Source organism: Falco biarmicus, chromosome 2 (assembly GCF_023638135.1).
Source record: "Falco biarmicus isolate bFalBia1 chromosome 2, bFalBia1.pri, whole genome shotgun sequence".
Taxonomy (NCBI): Eukaryota; Metazoa; Chordata; class Aves; order Falconiformes; family Falconidae; genus Falco; species Falco biarmicus.
In genome coordinates this window covers 94450809-94465029 of record NC_079289.1, presented here as the reverse complement: position 1 = coordinate 94465029, position 14221 = coordinate 94450809, and the positions used below count along the sequence as shown (strand labels likewise).

The 14221-nt window shown below is 42.5% G+C and overlaps 1 protein-coding gene across 5 annotated transcripts in view; it reads right to left on the bottom strand.

Moving 5' to 3' along the window:
• Positions 1-14221, bottom strand: part of GPM6B (glycoprotein M6B) — a 111923-nt gene that overhangs the window by 7686 nt on the left and 90016 nt on the right. For all 5 annotated transcript variants that reach the window (XM_056328175.1, XM_056328176.1, XM_056328172.1 and 2 more), the window contains 2 exons: positions 6969-7155; positions 2937-3093 (listed from right to left, as the gene is read on the bottom strand). In XM_056328175.1, the coding sequence (XP_056184150.1) occupies positions 2937-3093; positions 6969-7155 (344 nt within the window). The remainder of the gene's footprint in view (positions 1-2936; positions 3094-6968; positions 7156-14221) is intronic.

Below are 14221 nucleotides of genomic sequence, written 5' to 3'. Positions count from 1 at the left end.
TTCTCAAGATCCTCTGCTAAGCAAGGATGCTGGGTATAGGCTAAAACCAATAAAATTCCAGCAAAAATCAATTTAATGAGGTTTTTTAATTAACTGTAACATATTAGCATTTCCAGACAACTTGCAAATCAAAACAACAGAGTGAATCAGTGTTCACAGAGCTCTCCCATACTCCCTGATTGAGATCAATTTTAGATGTAACATTTGAACTACCTATTTTTAAAAACATACCACGACCATTATAGCAGATCAGAAAGATTCAGTTGATGCAATACACATTGCCAAGATGAAAATCAGTTACTTCACCTTAGTGAATCACGGATTTTCCATTGAAATTTGCTGATTTGGGTTTATTCTTTTTTAAAAAAAATATTATGTGCATTTTCTTTGGTGAGATTATAAGGTATGGCACTTACTGCTTTGGAAACCTCCAGCTTCCCCCTCCCACTGAACCTCTTCCTTCTTCTAAGGTTTATAGTGAAACAGCAGCTCTGGCATCAGTTCCTAGCTGCCTCCTCCTGGTGAGGCTAGGATTTGACTCCTACTTGGAGAGCATGGGAATGCTGCTACATCTTCAATGTTCCCTTTTCGCTGTTATTTAACTGTAGGTGGACTGGAAAGGCTTTACTTTCAGTAAAGCAGTGATACTGTACTGTCTTAACTTGAAACCTGTGTGCCACAGAACAGCAGCAAAGATGGGAAAGGCTCTGAGGGGGCAGGGGGGCGGGTTGTCTCAGCCTGACCCAGAACTGACAGACTGAACTTCCACAGTGGCGGAAGGTCGCATCCTCACAGGTTTTTGTCCAGATGCACTAGATGATGCTGCAAATGTTACAGCAAAGGCTGAGCAACTGGTTAGGTTTTACAGTCAACAAAGGTGGTGTGTATGGAGAGGCAGAAGCGCTTGCAAAACTAACACCCGTAAAAAACCCAGCTAACCTTTAATTTATACACAGTTGAACTGAAATACACTGTTTCTATATAGACAGTGACATACACCAAACCTGTATGTTTTACATGAGAATTGAGAATTCTCTTTTTGGACTTTGGTAAGGACCAAGTGGACCAGTTTAAAGGATTTCTGTAGACACACTATAAATAAAAAGTGTGAGCTTGCATATGTGAATGTGGAAGTGTGCACAAGAGGAAGAGCACGAAGCCTTTAACTCCTAAAATAGCCAGTGAAAAACCCCACTCACTCTCATACTTAATGCAGTAACTGTGGGAAACGGCTATTCTGCATTACGCACAGCCAACACAAATAACTTCGGGAAGTCTGAAGTTTGTCTTCTGTAATAACCTTATTCAGGATGGCTGGGATTGCCTTTCAGGACCTCACCTGGCAATCTAATGGAGGAAGAAGTAGAGAAGGTCTTGCTCAAAAAGGAAAAAAAAACAAAACAGCAACATCACTGTATGTCCAAAAGCTTGTTGCCCCTACCCAGCTGCAGCCACTAGTCTGTTAGATATTGTATTTGCTTGCAAACCTTGCTCTAACCCTGGTGTTTTAAGCAGCTCTACCACTACGAAGCAGCATACAGGGATTTTTATGCCATGACTGTTACCACGAAACACCGAAGTGTCTTACCAGAGCTCCAAGATATTACTCGGCTGCCAAGTTCTCTCCTTCATTGTGTGAACAAATACGGGCAAACATGAAAACACATTTTTCTATCCTATTTCCACGTATCACACTGGTATTTGTATAAGCAGCTGACAATCATGTGCCTGCAACTACTCAACTGCACAAGCAACTGTCTACACTAATGAGATGCACATACAGCTATGTTTCTACTGTGTTCTGGATCTTTGGAAAACAATGCTTTATATCTAATTTTGCTCCTCGGTGAAGATCATACTTGCTAGAAAAAAAGCAAGTGAATAGCTGCCTAACTGGAAAATGACTGGCATATAAAAATGCCGTATTTTTATTAGCTCTTGAAAAATTCAGTAAGTATCCAACAGCACAGTGGAAAATTGTTAACTCTCTTGAAAATAAACATGCATCTCTTTTGTATTTAACTAGCTGAAAGTACGTATTTTTTTTCAGTCCAGGATACAGATCGTATATTAAAATGCAACAATCACATCAAAAGCCTCTTCTCTCTTCACCCACACTTTCCCGTGGGCAATCTGTCATACTGCTTAGCTTCCTCCATAACTATGAGCTTTGAATTCAGATTTTCAGAAATAGCTTTGAAATCCTGTCTCAGAAACATAGTTATGTTTCTGTTCTTGCAGAGTGCGCCCTAGGGGGCAATGTGGGTGAGAATCTGAAGTTTTATTTTTAGTTAAGCTTTGTTTAAAATTTTGTTCTGATACAGAAGTATACTGGAGGGAAGACGGTTTGTAACTTTAAGGCCCTAAGCGCTTCAGCTTTGTGAAAAAGACTCACTATTCTATCTGTATGCTTTTTGCCATCTGCAAAAGCAAGACAGCAACACTTGATTCAAGTGCAAAGATGCTGCGAAGCTTCATTCATTAGTATTTGTCTGAAGGATGCAGACATCCTCAAGCTGAACTGACTATGGAAGTCAGAGGCATCACAGTTTGTTATTTAAATAGCTCTGCAAACCACAGCCATTTTACAGTCTGCCTTTAAGCATCACTACTGTGCTCCATGTTTAAAAGCACAAATTTAATTTTGTCTCATATTGAATGTTTTGAAATTACCGGTCTCCACCAACTTAGTTTAGACCAGTGGGTTCAGCTTTACGACAGGGGAGGCCACAGCAGCACCCCAACAGTCCATCTGCAGAATTTGCATTTGACCAAGCATCATCAAAGAACCAGCAACAGGGATTGACTCTGACCACCCATAAGGATTTAAACAAACAAGGCAGCAATATACTGTTGTTCAAAAACACAGGAGTCAAACCGAGCCCAACAGGTTTTAGCAAGTGAAGACTACTGTTGCCATTTCTGATGCTACTCACCATTCCACTGATGCAGCGGCCACAGGCTGTCGTTTTGAACTCTCCATGCAGCTCCTTCACAGCACTTGTTGTATAAAAACCTTCTGCCAAAAGGATTATTCCATATAAGAAGAAAAACGATGCAATGCCATAAATTACATACTGCATTAGCTGTATTCTAAAATGGAAAAGAGAAAAGGATATAATTAGATTTCAGTCCTATGAAAACAAAGTCAGTCTTCCCAAGTCATAATATGTATGAGGTAAGTCGCCCTCTAGAAATACAGTTCAAGGCTCCTTAATGCATTTTAAGCAAGCAGGCTGCAGGACAGCACCGATACAACCATCCCGCTTTTACAGGTAAGCAATACTGTGCATTAGTCTCGCATCTGCTTGAGCATCCCCTGTTTGTGCTGCTTCTTACAGTGATTGGTATTAGGCACCAGCTTCAAGTCGCAATTTCATGCCTCCACTATGGAGACATTTTTTTTTCATGTTATTGATACTGACACCTAACTCAGGGAATATCTGACAGGGAAAACATGGCGCTTTGAAACAGCAGAGGCTGGAGCTGAAGTACTGGGTGAACTACCAGGCTCCGTGGTAGCCCCTCTGGCTTAGGAAAAGGAAGCAGTCCCTGAAATTCACCACTCCCACCTGTAAAATTAAGTTAAAGTATGTTTGCCAAAATTTGTAAATTCAGTGATACTTGCCTGATACAAAATTCAGCAAAAGTGCAGTGACTTCTGATGAGGAATGGTTTGCTCTACACCCTAGGATACTTCCAAGTAAGAAGACAGTTTCCATCATGGCAGTGCTGGGCTCCCCAAAGTGTAATTAAATCTTTTTTAAATGAAATACTTAGGAAATGCTTCCATTTGAGGTACTCTGGAACCACCCAGAGGATGAAGTTCTCCAGGCACATGGTATAAGCTCTGCCCTTGGATATTACTTGAGAAAGTTCTCAATGCCTTAAAAATCTACCATCTGCAATGACGCTCTTATGGTGTTTTTACTCTAGCTAGAATAGGTAAATGGGAACAATAATTTCTAAATATTATCAATCAGATTCAGTATCTGAAGCTAATTCTTTTAGAAGACCAGAATGCCAGGTCTTCCATACAGCACCTCTTCTGGTCTCCCAAAGTCATACTTTATGATTAGCACAACTTCTCCAGAACTTATCCCTTCTTAAAAGTAATTTGATTGTTGAGATGGTGTTGGATGAAGCTATTCACAGAACAGAGAGGTTAATTTCATACATCCATATTGCCAGTTTTCTAAAGATAAATACATTGGGTTTTTTTCAGTTCTTACCACTCTCCACCAAGTAGCTGCTAGCATAGATCTCCAAGGAGCATCTGCATGTTTTACCTTAATTTAAAGAGAATTGATGACTACCATTTATATAGTTAAATGTTATCCAGGCAGATAGCACATCCTTTGTATCAAAATAGGATATTGCTCATTTAAAATTGTATGTGGAAAGTGTTATGTTTGTTTTTCCAAACTGATTAAAAATAACAGGATACATCTGTTGCACCTGTGCTGTAAAGCGTCAAAAAATTAAGCTAGGATTTGAGAGACTATAGCAGAATTTATTGCACTATCAATAATCATCTAGGAGAGACTCAATGCATGTTACCAGAAATTAGTAATATGAAACCCAGTTAAAAAAGAAATAATCTATTCCAAAGAGTGCTTTATTAGCATATTTTTCATTTATTTTAAGTTTCTGTTGCCTGAAATCATTTGCCCCTTTCCAGCACCTCTTCTCCCTTGCCCTCGTTAGGCCTCCACACAGTCCCAGACCCCAGCTGCTTTGGTAGGAATTAGGCATTTCCCCAGCTGCTGATGCTGACTTGACAGGAAACATTGTCAACAATTCTCCAAAACTTAAAACTTGCTGCCTGTTAGGGCTGCTTTTGCAATTTCTTCTATTTCACTCAAATGAAAACTGATATAAGAACAGGGTGGTTTGATACTCAGTAGCTAAAGAACAGCTGCTTACAGTTTCTCGCTAAATTTTGTGGCTAACTGCAGGGTCCTCATCACTGGAGCCAGGGAGGCAGCACCCAGGCACAGCTGGGGTGTAAGGATGGGTGGTGGGGGACCCTGGTGGGGTACAGTTCCCCAGCCACGTGACAAGTCTGGGCACAGAGGGCCCTGCAAAGCGGGGAAGCCCTAAAACAGTGCTGTGGGACTGATGCCAGTGATCCCAGGGGATGGGAAGGGGTCAGTCGTGCATGCAAACTGGCAGATCTATGTCTGCAAGCACATAAAAGGAGTCAGTGATGAAAGAAAAGATGAAAAAAAGGAGAATTAAGTATGTCAGGTTGGACCTTGATAACAAAGTCTTCAAATAATGTCCTAAAAACTGGGTCTTGGGGGCAGGTAGAGCAAAACATGCACGTCTTGTTTGTTGCCAGCACACCCGTGTGTGCAATGCCCGCAAGACTGCACTGCATGGGCCTCCTCATCAGATGCACGCAGCCTGCACAGGGACCCCTCCCAGAGCCCTTGGGTGGCTTTCAGAAGGTTTTGGCTGCCCTTCCTCACGCCACCCCCATCCCAGGACAAAGATGTTTCCAGGGACCAGCCACGCACTGTGCCAGGGCCAGTGCTGGCCCGTGGTAAGCAGCAGGCAAGAGGCCGAACCCAGACCCAGCCAGCGTCCTGACGGTGGTGCGCAGTGGTCGTGAATCACAGCTGATGCAAAACTCTTCACTGCTGCAGGACAAAAGGCCTTTTCAAAGCCCTGAAGTGCAGCTGGAGGGGCCACATAAGGCCCAGCATATTCAGACCACCAGCCCAGAGCCTGGGACCCATGTGTCCCTCACTGCCAAGGGAAAGGAGAGGGTCCCACTGGTGGGGCTGAGCACTGAGTGCAGGCCCTGATGCAGGCCTCCAGGCCTTCCTCTGGTTTCATGGAGAAGCCTCAGGAACACAAAGGCCTGAATATTTAACCAGTATTTTTTTGTCAAAGGCTATGGTTGCAGACACAAACATTTAAGCTCTTCCCAGACTTTCCTCTTTTTTCTCATTTGTAAAATATTAGTCCACCTTCTTCTGAGGGGGGATGGACCAGAACACTTCCCTATTACTCCTGTCATCCCTTCAAACTTTGTGTCAACAACAAACACTAAATCTACCCTCTTTCAGATTAAAATCATTACCCTTTGTTTTGTCACTACTGGCCCTGGTGAGAAGTTTCTCCATCTTTCTTACAAGCCCCCTTTAAGTACTGAAAGGCTGTAAAATATCTGCCTGGAGCCTTCTCTTCTCCAGGCTGAACAACCCCAGCTCTCTCAGCCTGTCTTCATAGGAGAGGTGCTCCAGCCCCCTGATCACCATTGTGGCCTCCTCTGGACTCACTCCAACAGGCCCATGTCCTTCTTATGTTGGGGGTCCCAGAACTAGACACAGTGCTCCAGATGGGCTCTCACCAGAGTGGAGTAGAGCAGCAGAACCACCTCCCTCAACCTGCTGGCCATGCTTTTTGTGATGCAGCCCAGAATACTATTGGCTTTCTGGGCTGCCAAGTGCATGTTGTCAGCTCACGTCCAATTTCTCATCCATCAGTATGCCCAAGTCCTCTGCAGGGCGGCTCTCAATCCCTTCATCCCCCAGTTTGTATTGATACTGGGCATTGCCCTGACCCATGCGCAGGACCTTGCACTTGGCCTTGAACCTCATGAGGTTCGCAGGAGCCTACTCCTCAAGGCCATCAAGGTCCCTCTGGATGACATCCCTTCCCTCAAGTGAACTAACTGCACTACTCAGCTTGGTGTCATCTGCAGCCTGCTGAGGGTACACTCAGTCCCACTGTCTATAGCACTGATGAAGCTATTAAATAGTATTGGTCCCACTATAAATACGTTAAACAGGATACATACTCTGGTTCTTCAGGCATGAACACCAAAAAACCCACCAAGTGCTGTTGGACGAACAAGGAACCTAATAGTCATGGATAGAGACTGAGGTTTGAATCCATCTCTACTCATTTAGCATGACAGTGTTATGAGAAATAATGGAAATGGGAGGCATACTTACACTTCACTCAGCAAAGCATGGTCACTGGCAGTCGTGGAGAAGTGCTGTTCGAGGATAGACACAGTTCCTGTGAGTGCCACATGGCCACAGCCGCAAAACAACGCTACCCCCGAGAAGCAGAGAATGGTTGCCACAAGCGAAGCATACGGCACTCCTCCTAGGCACTTAATGCAACATTCAAAGCAACCTAAGCAGAAGACAAAGCAAAAGAAACGTTATGAGCAAAAAGCAAATTATGAGGAAAAGAGTATCTGTCCTCCACATGGTAAAAGCCACTGGAACTAAAAGGCCCAGGCATTGACATGCTAAGCAAAAATCTATAGGTGGTGCAAGACAGCATCACCCTCTAAAGCAGTGACCTACAGATCTGTTGGTATGGACTCAAAGCTCAGAAAGTGGGCTGAGTGCTCCCATCTTTACAGGATATCAAGGGGAGATCAATGAGACAGCCTATGAAATGGAAAAAGAAAAATAATCACTTGTCTAAAGTGACCCATTGCGATTCAGCTGCTCATACAGAGCTCACCACGTTTCAGCATTACTAACAGCAAGAGCACCAGCTATGGTGGCACCATTCAGGAAGCCAGAGAACCAAGTACTCAAGACAATGAAGCCTGTTGGTAAAGTAAGAGATACTGTGCACTTTCATTGGATGAGGAACACATTTAGGTCTGTAAAACTTAACTACTCTACACCTCCCTGAGTGTATTTTTGTATAAATCTGTATGAAGTTATAAGTATACAGGTATTTTAACAACAGAAAAATGGAATGTGGACCAAAGAATTGCAACTATTATTGAGAGCAGTGAGACAAAGCTGTACAAGACATTTCCAGCTTTAGAGGATACACTGGATTTACAGTGATCTCTGAATACAGTCTGCAGTAGCATAATCATAGTTTTAATGAAATTTATCGTTTAAGCAGTCTAAGTTAACAAAACAGCCCCCCCCTCCTCCCCAACTGCTGTTTTACAAACATTGTAATAAGGAGGTTGCAGCTGAATTTTCAGGTTCCTCCCAACCCATGTGGCCTGAAAACCCATCTGCTTGAAGAGCTGGGAAATGTAAATAGGAAACGAACACGGCTTTTAACTGCACTATAATGGTAATGGCAATCCATACCAATTTATTACTTCAGGGTGATGGTATTAAGCTGTCTCCATTAATGTGCATTTCATACAACTGCGCAAAACACAAGCCATTAAGACAACACTTAATGGAGCAACCAGTGTTGCACGTTGCAGGAACAGCCCGCTGCTGCTATGGGAAGGCGCTAAATGGACAAAGCTTTGAAGGCAGGGAGGCAGCTGGCGAACGTGTACATCACATCACATCTTCCTGCCCTAAAAATTCCTCACAAAGATCAGCAAGTCTCCATCCGCCACATGAGGCAAGTTTATTTTTATCCCCCTCCCCTTCCCACTAATGAATGAGTTGCAGAGCAGGCACTTCCATGAAGCACTGGGGAATAATATGCATCCGATAATTGAAAGCTTTCCCATTTCGTAAGTGGGAAACTCTTCTTTTAGAGAGTCACTAGCAAGTGTCCCAGTCAGGCTTAAGGAGCTATTACCACTGAAATGACTTATGAAACGCCACTTCGCTAACTGCAGACAAGATTTAATTGTATAGAAACAAGCCTGGGAAGCTTTTATAGTCAAGCCCACAGCTGGAGTGCACTCAGTAGGAATGATTTTCATGACAAAAATACTGCCAAATGAACAAACACTGCAGCTCAGCAGTGACAGGGCAAACAAAATCCAAATTCACACTACCTGAGTGCAGCTCACAAGCCACAGACAAAAGCAGCCATACACGAGGCTGGCTCACCTCCACAGCATCTGCTCCTAGGTCAGGTCCAAACCTCCAAGAGTTAATCCAAGAAACAGTTGCACCTGGCGCAGGATTACCAGTGAAGAATTATTCAAGAGTAACCATGATCCAATCCAGCAGGTAATGCTCAATACACACGTGGCTACAGCCCAGCAGAAAACAAACTGCCTTTTGGGCTGCACTCCTAAAGGAGAATGTGACTAAACACTAAATCATGTCTTGGTGTGGAGGAGGTTGATCACCTAATCATGCTGATCCACAGACTGCTTTCACAGAAGGATCCCACCAAAGATAGGAAATAAGCTGGAAGCAAAGCCAAGGGACTGACAAGGTCCAAAAGATAAGCTGCTCATTTCGGAGCATGAGAACAGCCTGCCTGACAAAACTAAAAACTGGTGTAGACCCAGGACTGATGACTACCACCCCCTAACTAGGTACTTGTCCTCCCAGTACCCCATACCACACAGCTGGCTTTCCAGGCCACTGGCAGAATACTCGCCCTGGAGAGTTTGTCAGATCCCTTACCCAAAGACATGGTAATATTTGCCACTAATCCACAGACCCACAAACACAAGCCGACAATGGCAAACCCCCTCTCACCTCGCAGCGATTGCCAGCTACACATAGCCTCTTTATGGCCATACTCTTTATGTCTTCCTCTACAGAATGCCAATTAAAAAGGCATCACAATATTTGGACGGCCTTCATTTTATCAGTGCAGACCACGGCCAAGGGATGCCCTAAGAGATGTCTAAAGCAACCACACTATTTTGAGCAAGGCAGAGAAAACTGCCCAAATGTGGAACTGCAGGAACTGCTCACCTTTGCACCAAGACTAAAGCAGGAAGCAGAGAGACTTCAGTTCACAGGGAAATAGCACGCGGCCAGCTTGCAAGTGCAGGAAGCATCACAAACCAGCATGTTTCCAAAAGACTACATCCATCCATCCACCCATAGTCATTCTGCACCCAAATTGGCAGCAGGAGTTGCGCAGCCTCCTGCCAGAGGGTAACTAACTGCGGGACACAACCTCATCACAGTGCTGGGGCTGCCAGACCCCCCGCAGATCCCACCGTTGCTTTATGAGCAGCTTAAATCCGTGCCTAGCCTGAGCAACACAGCTGGGTTTATAATTCTGTTTTAAAGCAAGCCTAAAACAGTGCTGTCCAGAGCAGCTTTCAAAACCAGCTAAAATCTGAAGCTCATCAAGCACTGAGATATGCTTACCAAGCTTCCCAAACAAGCATTGAAGAAAATCAGAGGATTTCTGAAAAAAAATGAAAGCTTTCCAGGAAACCTGCTTTATGATCCCTCTCTGTAACCCCAAGTCAGTGATATCTTCGTACAGTAGAACTGAAAACCCATGATGTTTGCCTAATTAATGCTCACAAAACTAACACACTAATGACAACTGCATACTGAAGGCCTGCGAACTCAAGCTGACAAAAATAAGTAGTATTAAAATAAGTTGCGTTCCAATTATTTTCTGCTAGTTTTTACCTTCCATATGGCCAACATGCTGAACTTTTCAGCTGTATATCCACTTCCAACACAACAGCGTAAAATGATTTAAATATGAAACTGTACAGCACAAACACACGTCACTGCATCTCCCGTTTCAATGGCCATTTTGTGCAAAGCATCACTAGAACCTTTTGTGCAACTCAGCAGCATAAAAACATTTTTTGTCCTCAGGCTAGCAAGCAGCAGTTGCCATGGAGGCAGGTTAATAACAGCCCAATGATTTGCCCAGAGCTGCCTGTGATCTTGGCTACAGATTTAACACACTCTCAGAAGGAGGCCAGCTAAAACAAGGACTGAGATTATTCTCTAGGGAATGAATGCTATTAAACACACACACACACACAAATATTCTTGCTAAAGGACAAAAATAGAGAGAAGAGAAAAAACCAGGAACCAGCTATTCTTTTAATCTCCTGGAAACTATCAGTCACAGGAAATTGGTAAAGGATAAACCTACATATGTACACAAATCGGCAATTGGTTGCTTAACATATGAAGAACTATTATACATTCTACCCAACAGTGTACAGGCTATTGCATATATGCAGGCGCTTAACCCATTCAATTTCCCATGTCAAATGGCAATTGTGTGGCTAAACCTTCTTTGGTGCTTTAAGTACAGCTTAAAGATTTAAACTCAGAAAAGCAAGGTAATGCAGAATAAATGGAAAGCAGTCTTAAAAAAAAAAAAAAAAAAAGGCAAGCACAATTCTCTGATTCTAACTCATCCTACTAAGGTCAAACCTGACTAAGGTCAAAGGAAATGACAAAGACAATGGGATGAGGTAGCTGTCTTGAGTATTCCCAGGGCTTGATCTAATAAGTCCACACATAGCTTTTGAAGCCCAGACTTGAAAAACTGAGACAGACACAGGTTCACAAAGCCATCCCTTAGAGTGAAGCATGGAAAACGTGATGTAAGAGTGTCCACACCTCCTGGATAGAAAACCAGCCTGTCCTCTAATGTTCCAAGCTCCTCCTAGGTTGAATTAGTGCCTCAGCGTATATCAGGTATGAACCATTGATCCCACAGTCAAGGTCATCATGGAAGAAAAAAACTGAAGAGCAAAGAAAACCTGAAAAGAGGTTTGAAAAGCTCTCCATTTTAAGGAGTTAAACCTCCAGGCTCCTGTGGCCATTTTCTCAGTCCTCACTCTTTTCCTCAGAAGTTTCATTTCTTCCCCTCCTGTAAGTCTGTCTTGCTGTTCTGGGAGATGAAGTAACAGGCACCATTTTTTTCTCATCACTTACTTCCCATAACTGTGTAATGCATTTTTAGAAATCCTGGCATAATGGACACCTGTCCAGTTAACATGTGGTAAAAATTACACAGCATGTTCCACCACAGAACCACAATGTCTGTTGGCTTCAGTACCACAACTCAGGAAGCAAGTATGGAGGAATTCTTTCAATAAAAAGAAGGTTGCAAAGAACCCAACGGAAAGAAAAAGCACTTAGTGATGTGTCACTTTTTCACTTAGTGAAAAAGCACGTGATGACTGCATTTAACATCTTAAATGCAGTCATCACATGTAAATCAGGTTTATTTTCACACATCCACGACAGCCTGGTTTTGGGAGTTTTACTCCCAATTCACAAATAAAAGTAAGAGGAGAACTAAGTATTTTACATTCACCTGTTTCCCCAGTGCTGAAGATTACCCAATACTAAGTGTGAATAATACCATCAGAGTCCTAAACCACCAGGGATCTTTGTCAGAAAATGAACTTTATGTCAATGACAGCAAACGCCAATTTTACTTTCTGCGACCTACTGTATTTTTTAAAATCTCCATTCTGAATGGCTTATGCATGCTAGGATGTACAATTTCACACCTAACAGCATGATTGACAGCTACGAGGGAAGCAGTGAGGGATGCAGGAATATACTAATACCTCAAAAGCAAAACAGAATTTACCTCCTTCTTCCCTGTGTGAGAATAAGCCAGTACATGGCAGTAAGATAACTTTACTTCTCACATCTATCACGCACACCAGCAGCCAAGGGTCACTGGCAACAGTACAATAAGATAAAATATTTAATCTTACAAGGGTAAGTTTAAAGCATTTGACAAATTTCTCTCCACACTTTAATAGGGGCACTAAAATAAAAAATGTTAAATCATTTGGAAGTCTTTGATGAAGCTCTATCCTTACCTATTCCTGTTATTATTAAATTTTGCTGACTTAGAAAACATGAGACAGAGCTAAAACCTCTGTTATCAATTACAATAAATGCTCACTCACCACACTTTTGGATTAAGTACATTAAAGATACTAAATAAGTGATGAGCTCAAATAGAGAAAATCCTTTATTTTCCTCCCAAAACCCTCTCTAAAGCTCTCCCAAAGAAAACTTCAACATCTCCTAATTTTGCCTTTTTGTCCTCCCCAAATCAGAAGCTGTGAAATTAACTTATACTGAAAATGAACTCTTCATGAGAGCCAGAAAACTTAATGCAAGTGTACTTCAGTCTAGCCAGATTGACAATCTCTCCCCTGCATTCACATCCCCCTCTTCCAGAGTTGTTAATCAATAAATACTTCTTCCTAGCCAGCACAGTATCTGATGGAGTGATGGAGAAGATGTGACCTTTGGAGCCTGCAGCCACCAGGGCTACCACAAAAGATCAGTCCTGAAATCCAGCAAGACCACTGCTCTCATCCTTCACAGTGGCTAGCACAAGATGCTTCATTCAAGTGAAACGCAGTGAAATCAGGAGTAGTCTGATCCATCCAATAAATCTCATCCCAATCTCTACTATTTAAGAGCTACTTGAAGAACAAGTAGCTCCTTTCTGAAGGTCACCAGCATTAACTGCAACTTGTCCAGATATTCTTGATAGCTCTATGAGTTACTTGGTTTCAGCACTGTCATGCAGCTAGTTTCCTCACTTTTGAAAAGGTATTTATTCTGTTACCAGTTTGAAGCCTGCCATCTTTAAACTTCATTAGACACTTACATTCTTGTGTAGCAGAGAACTAGAAACCATTGCTTATGCCTCCTGTGCCAGAACTGGCACAGAGAAAAAGAGAACTGGTGCACACTAAGAACAAGAATCTCACAGCCTGGAAGGACCATTAGCACATGCCTTTTTAAATCCACAAAGCATAAAGGATCTCTGTGGTACTGTGTGAATAACGATAATCAGCTGCACCTGAATACTCCAAAAAATAGAGTAAGCGTAGGTTTAAAATCAAGCACATTTTTTTTCTAACATGATTAACAGAAAAACCCCAAAACCTCAAAATGCAAACACCCTTGCAGAGGTTATCAATGTTCACCAACAGCAAAAGCAAATTTTTTTTTTTCCTTTCAACCAAATAAAACATGATATTTGAACTGGAGAAAAGGCTGTTTTACCAAGGCAAGATTCATCTCTTCAGGATGCTATTAAGTGACACAGAGAAGACTAAGAACAGACAGCAGTAAACATAACCCCCTTTTTTTCTTCTAATTTCAGGCCCAAACCAGCACTTGTTATAGAAAAAAAAATCTGCATTCCCACTGCAGGAATCAAAGCTGTTTCATGCAAGGACAGATGATCTGAATGGTCTTTTACAGGCCTTATCCAATATATCTTCTTCAAATTTATTCAAATACACACACTCCCTATCGATATCATTCCCAGCCACTGCAAAACTCATTAAGCTCACAGGTGCACTGAAGGCATCTTTTCCAGACAGTGCAGTCCATGAAATATGAATCACTACATCCATTATTGCAAATGCCCATCCCAGGTGTTTGCTGTGTGGGAGCAAGCAGTCAGACCTGCACAGGAAGAATGCTGCTGCCTCATGAGATAGTGAGGTGAGAGAATTGCTCTTGTCCAGCTTTATTGCTCTTTGACAAAGGTCAGGCAGAACTTTACTTGAATTAAAGTCTTCTCTGTTTTA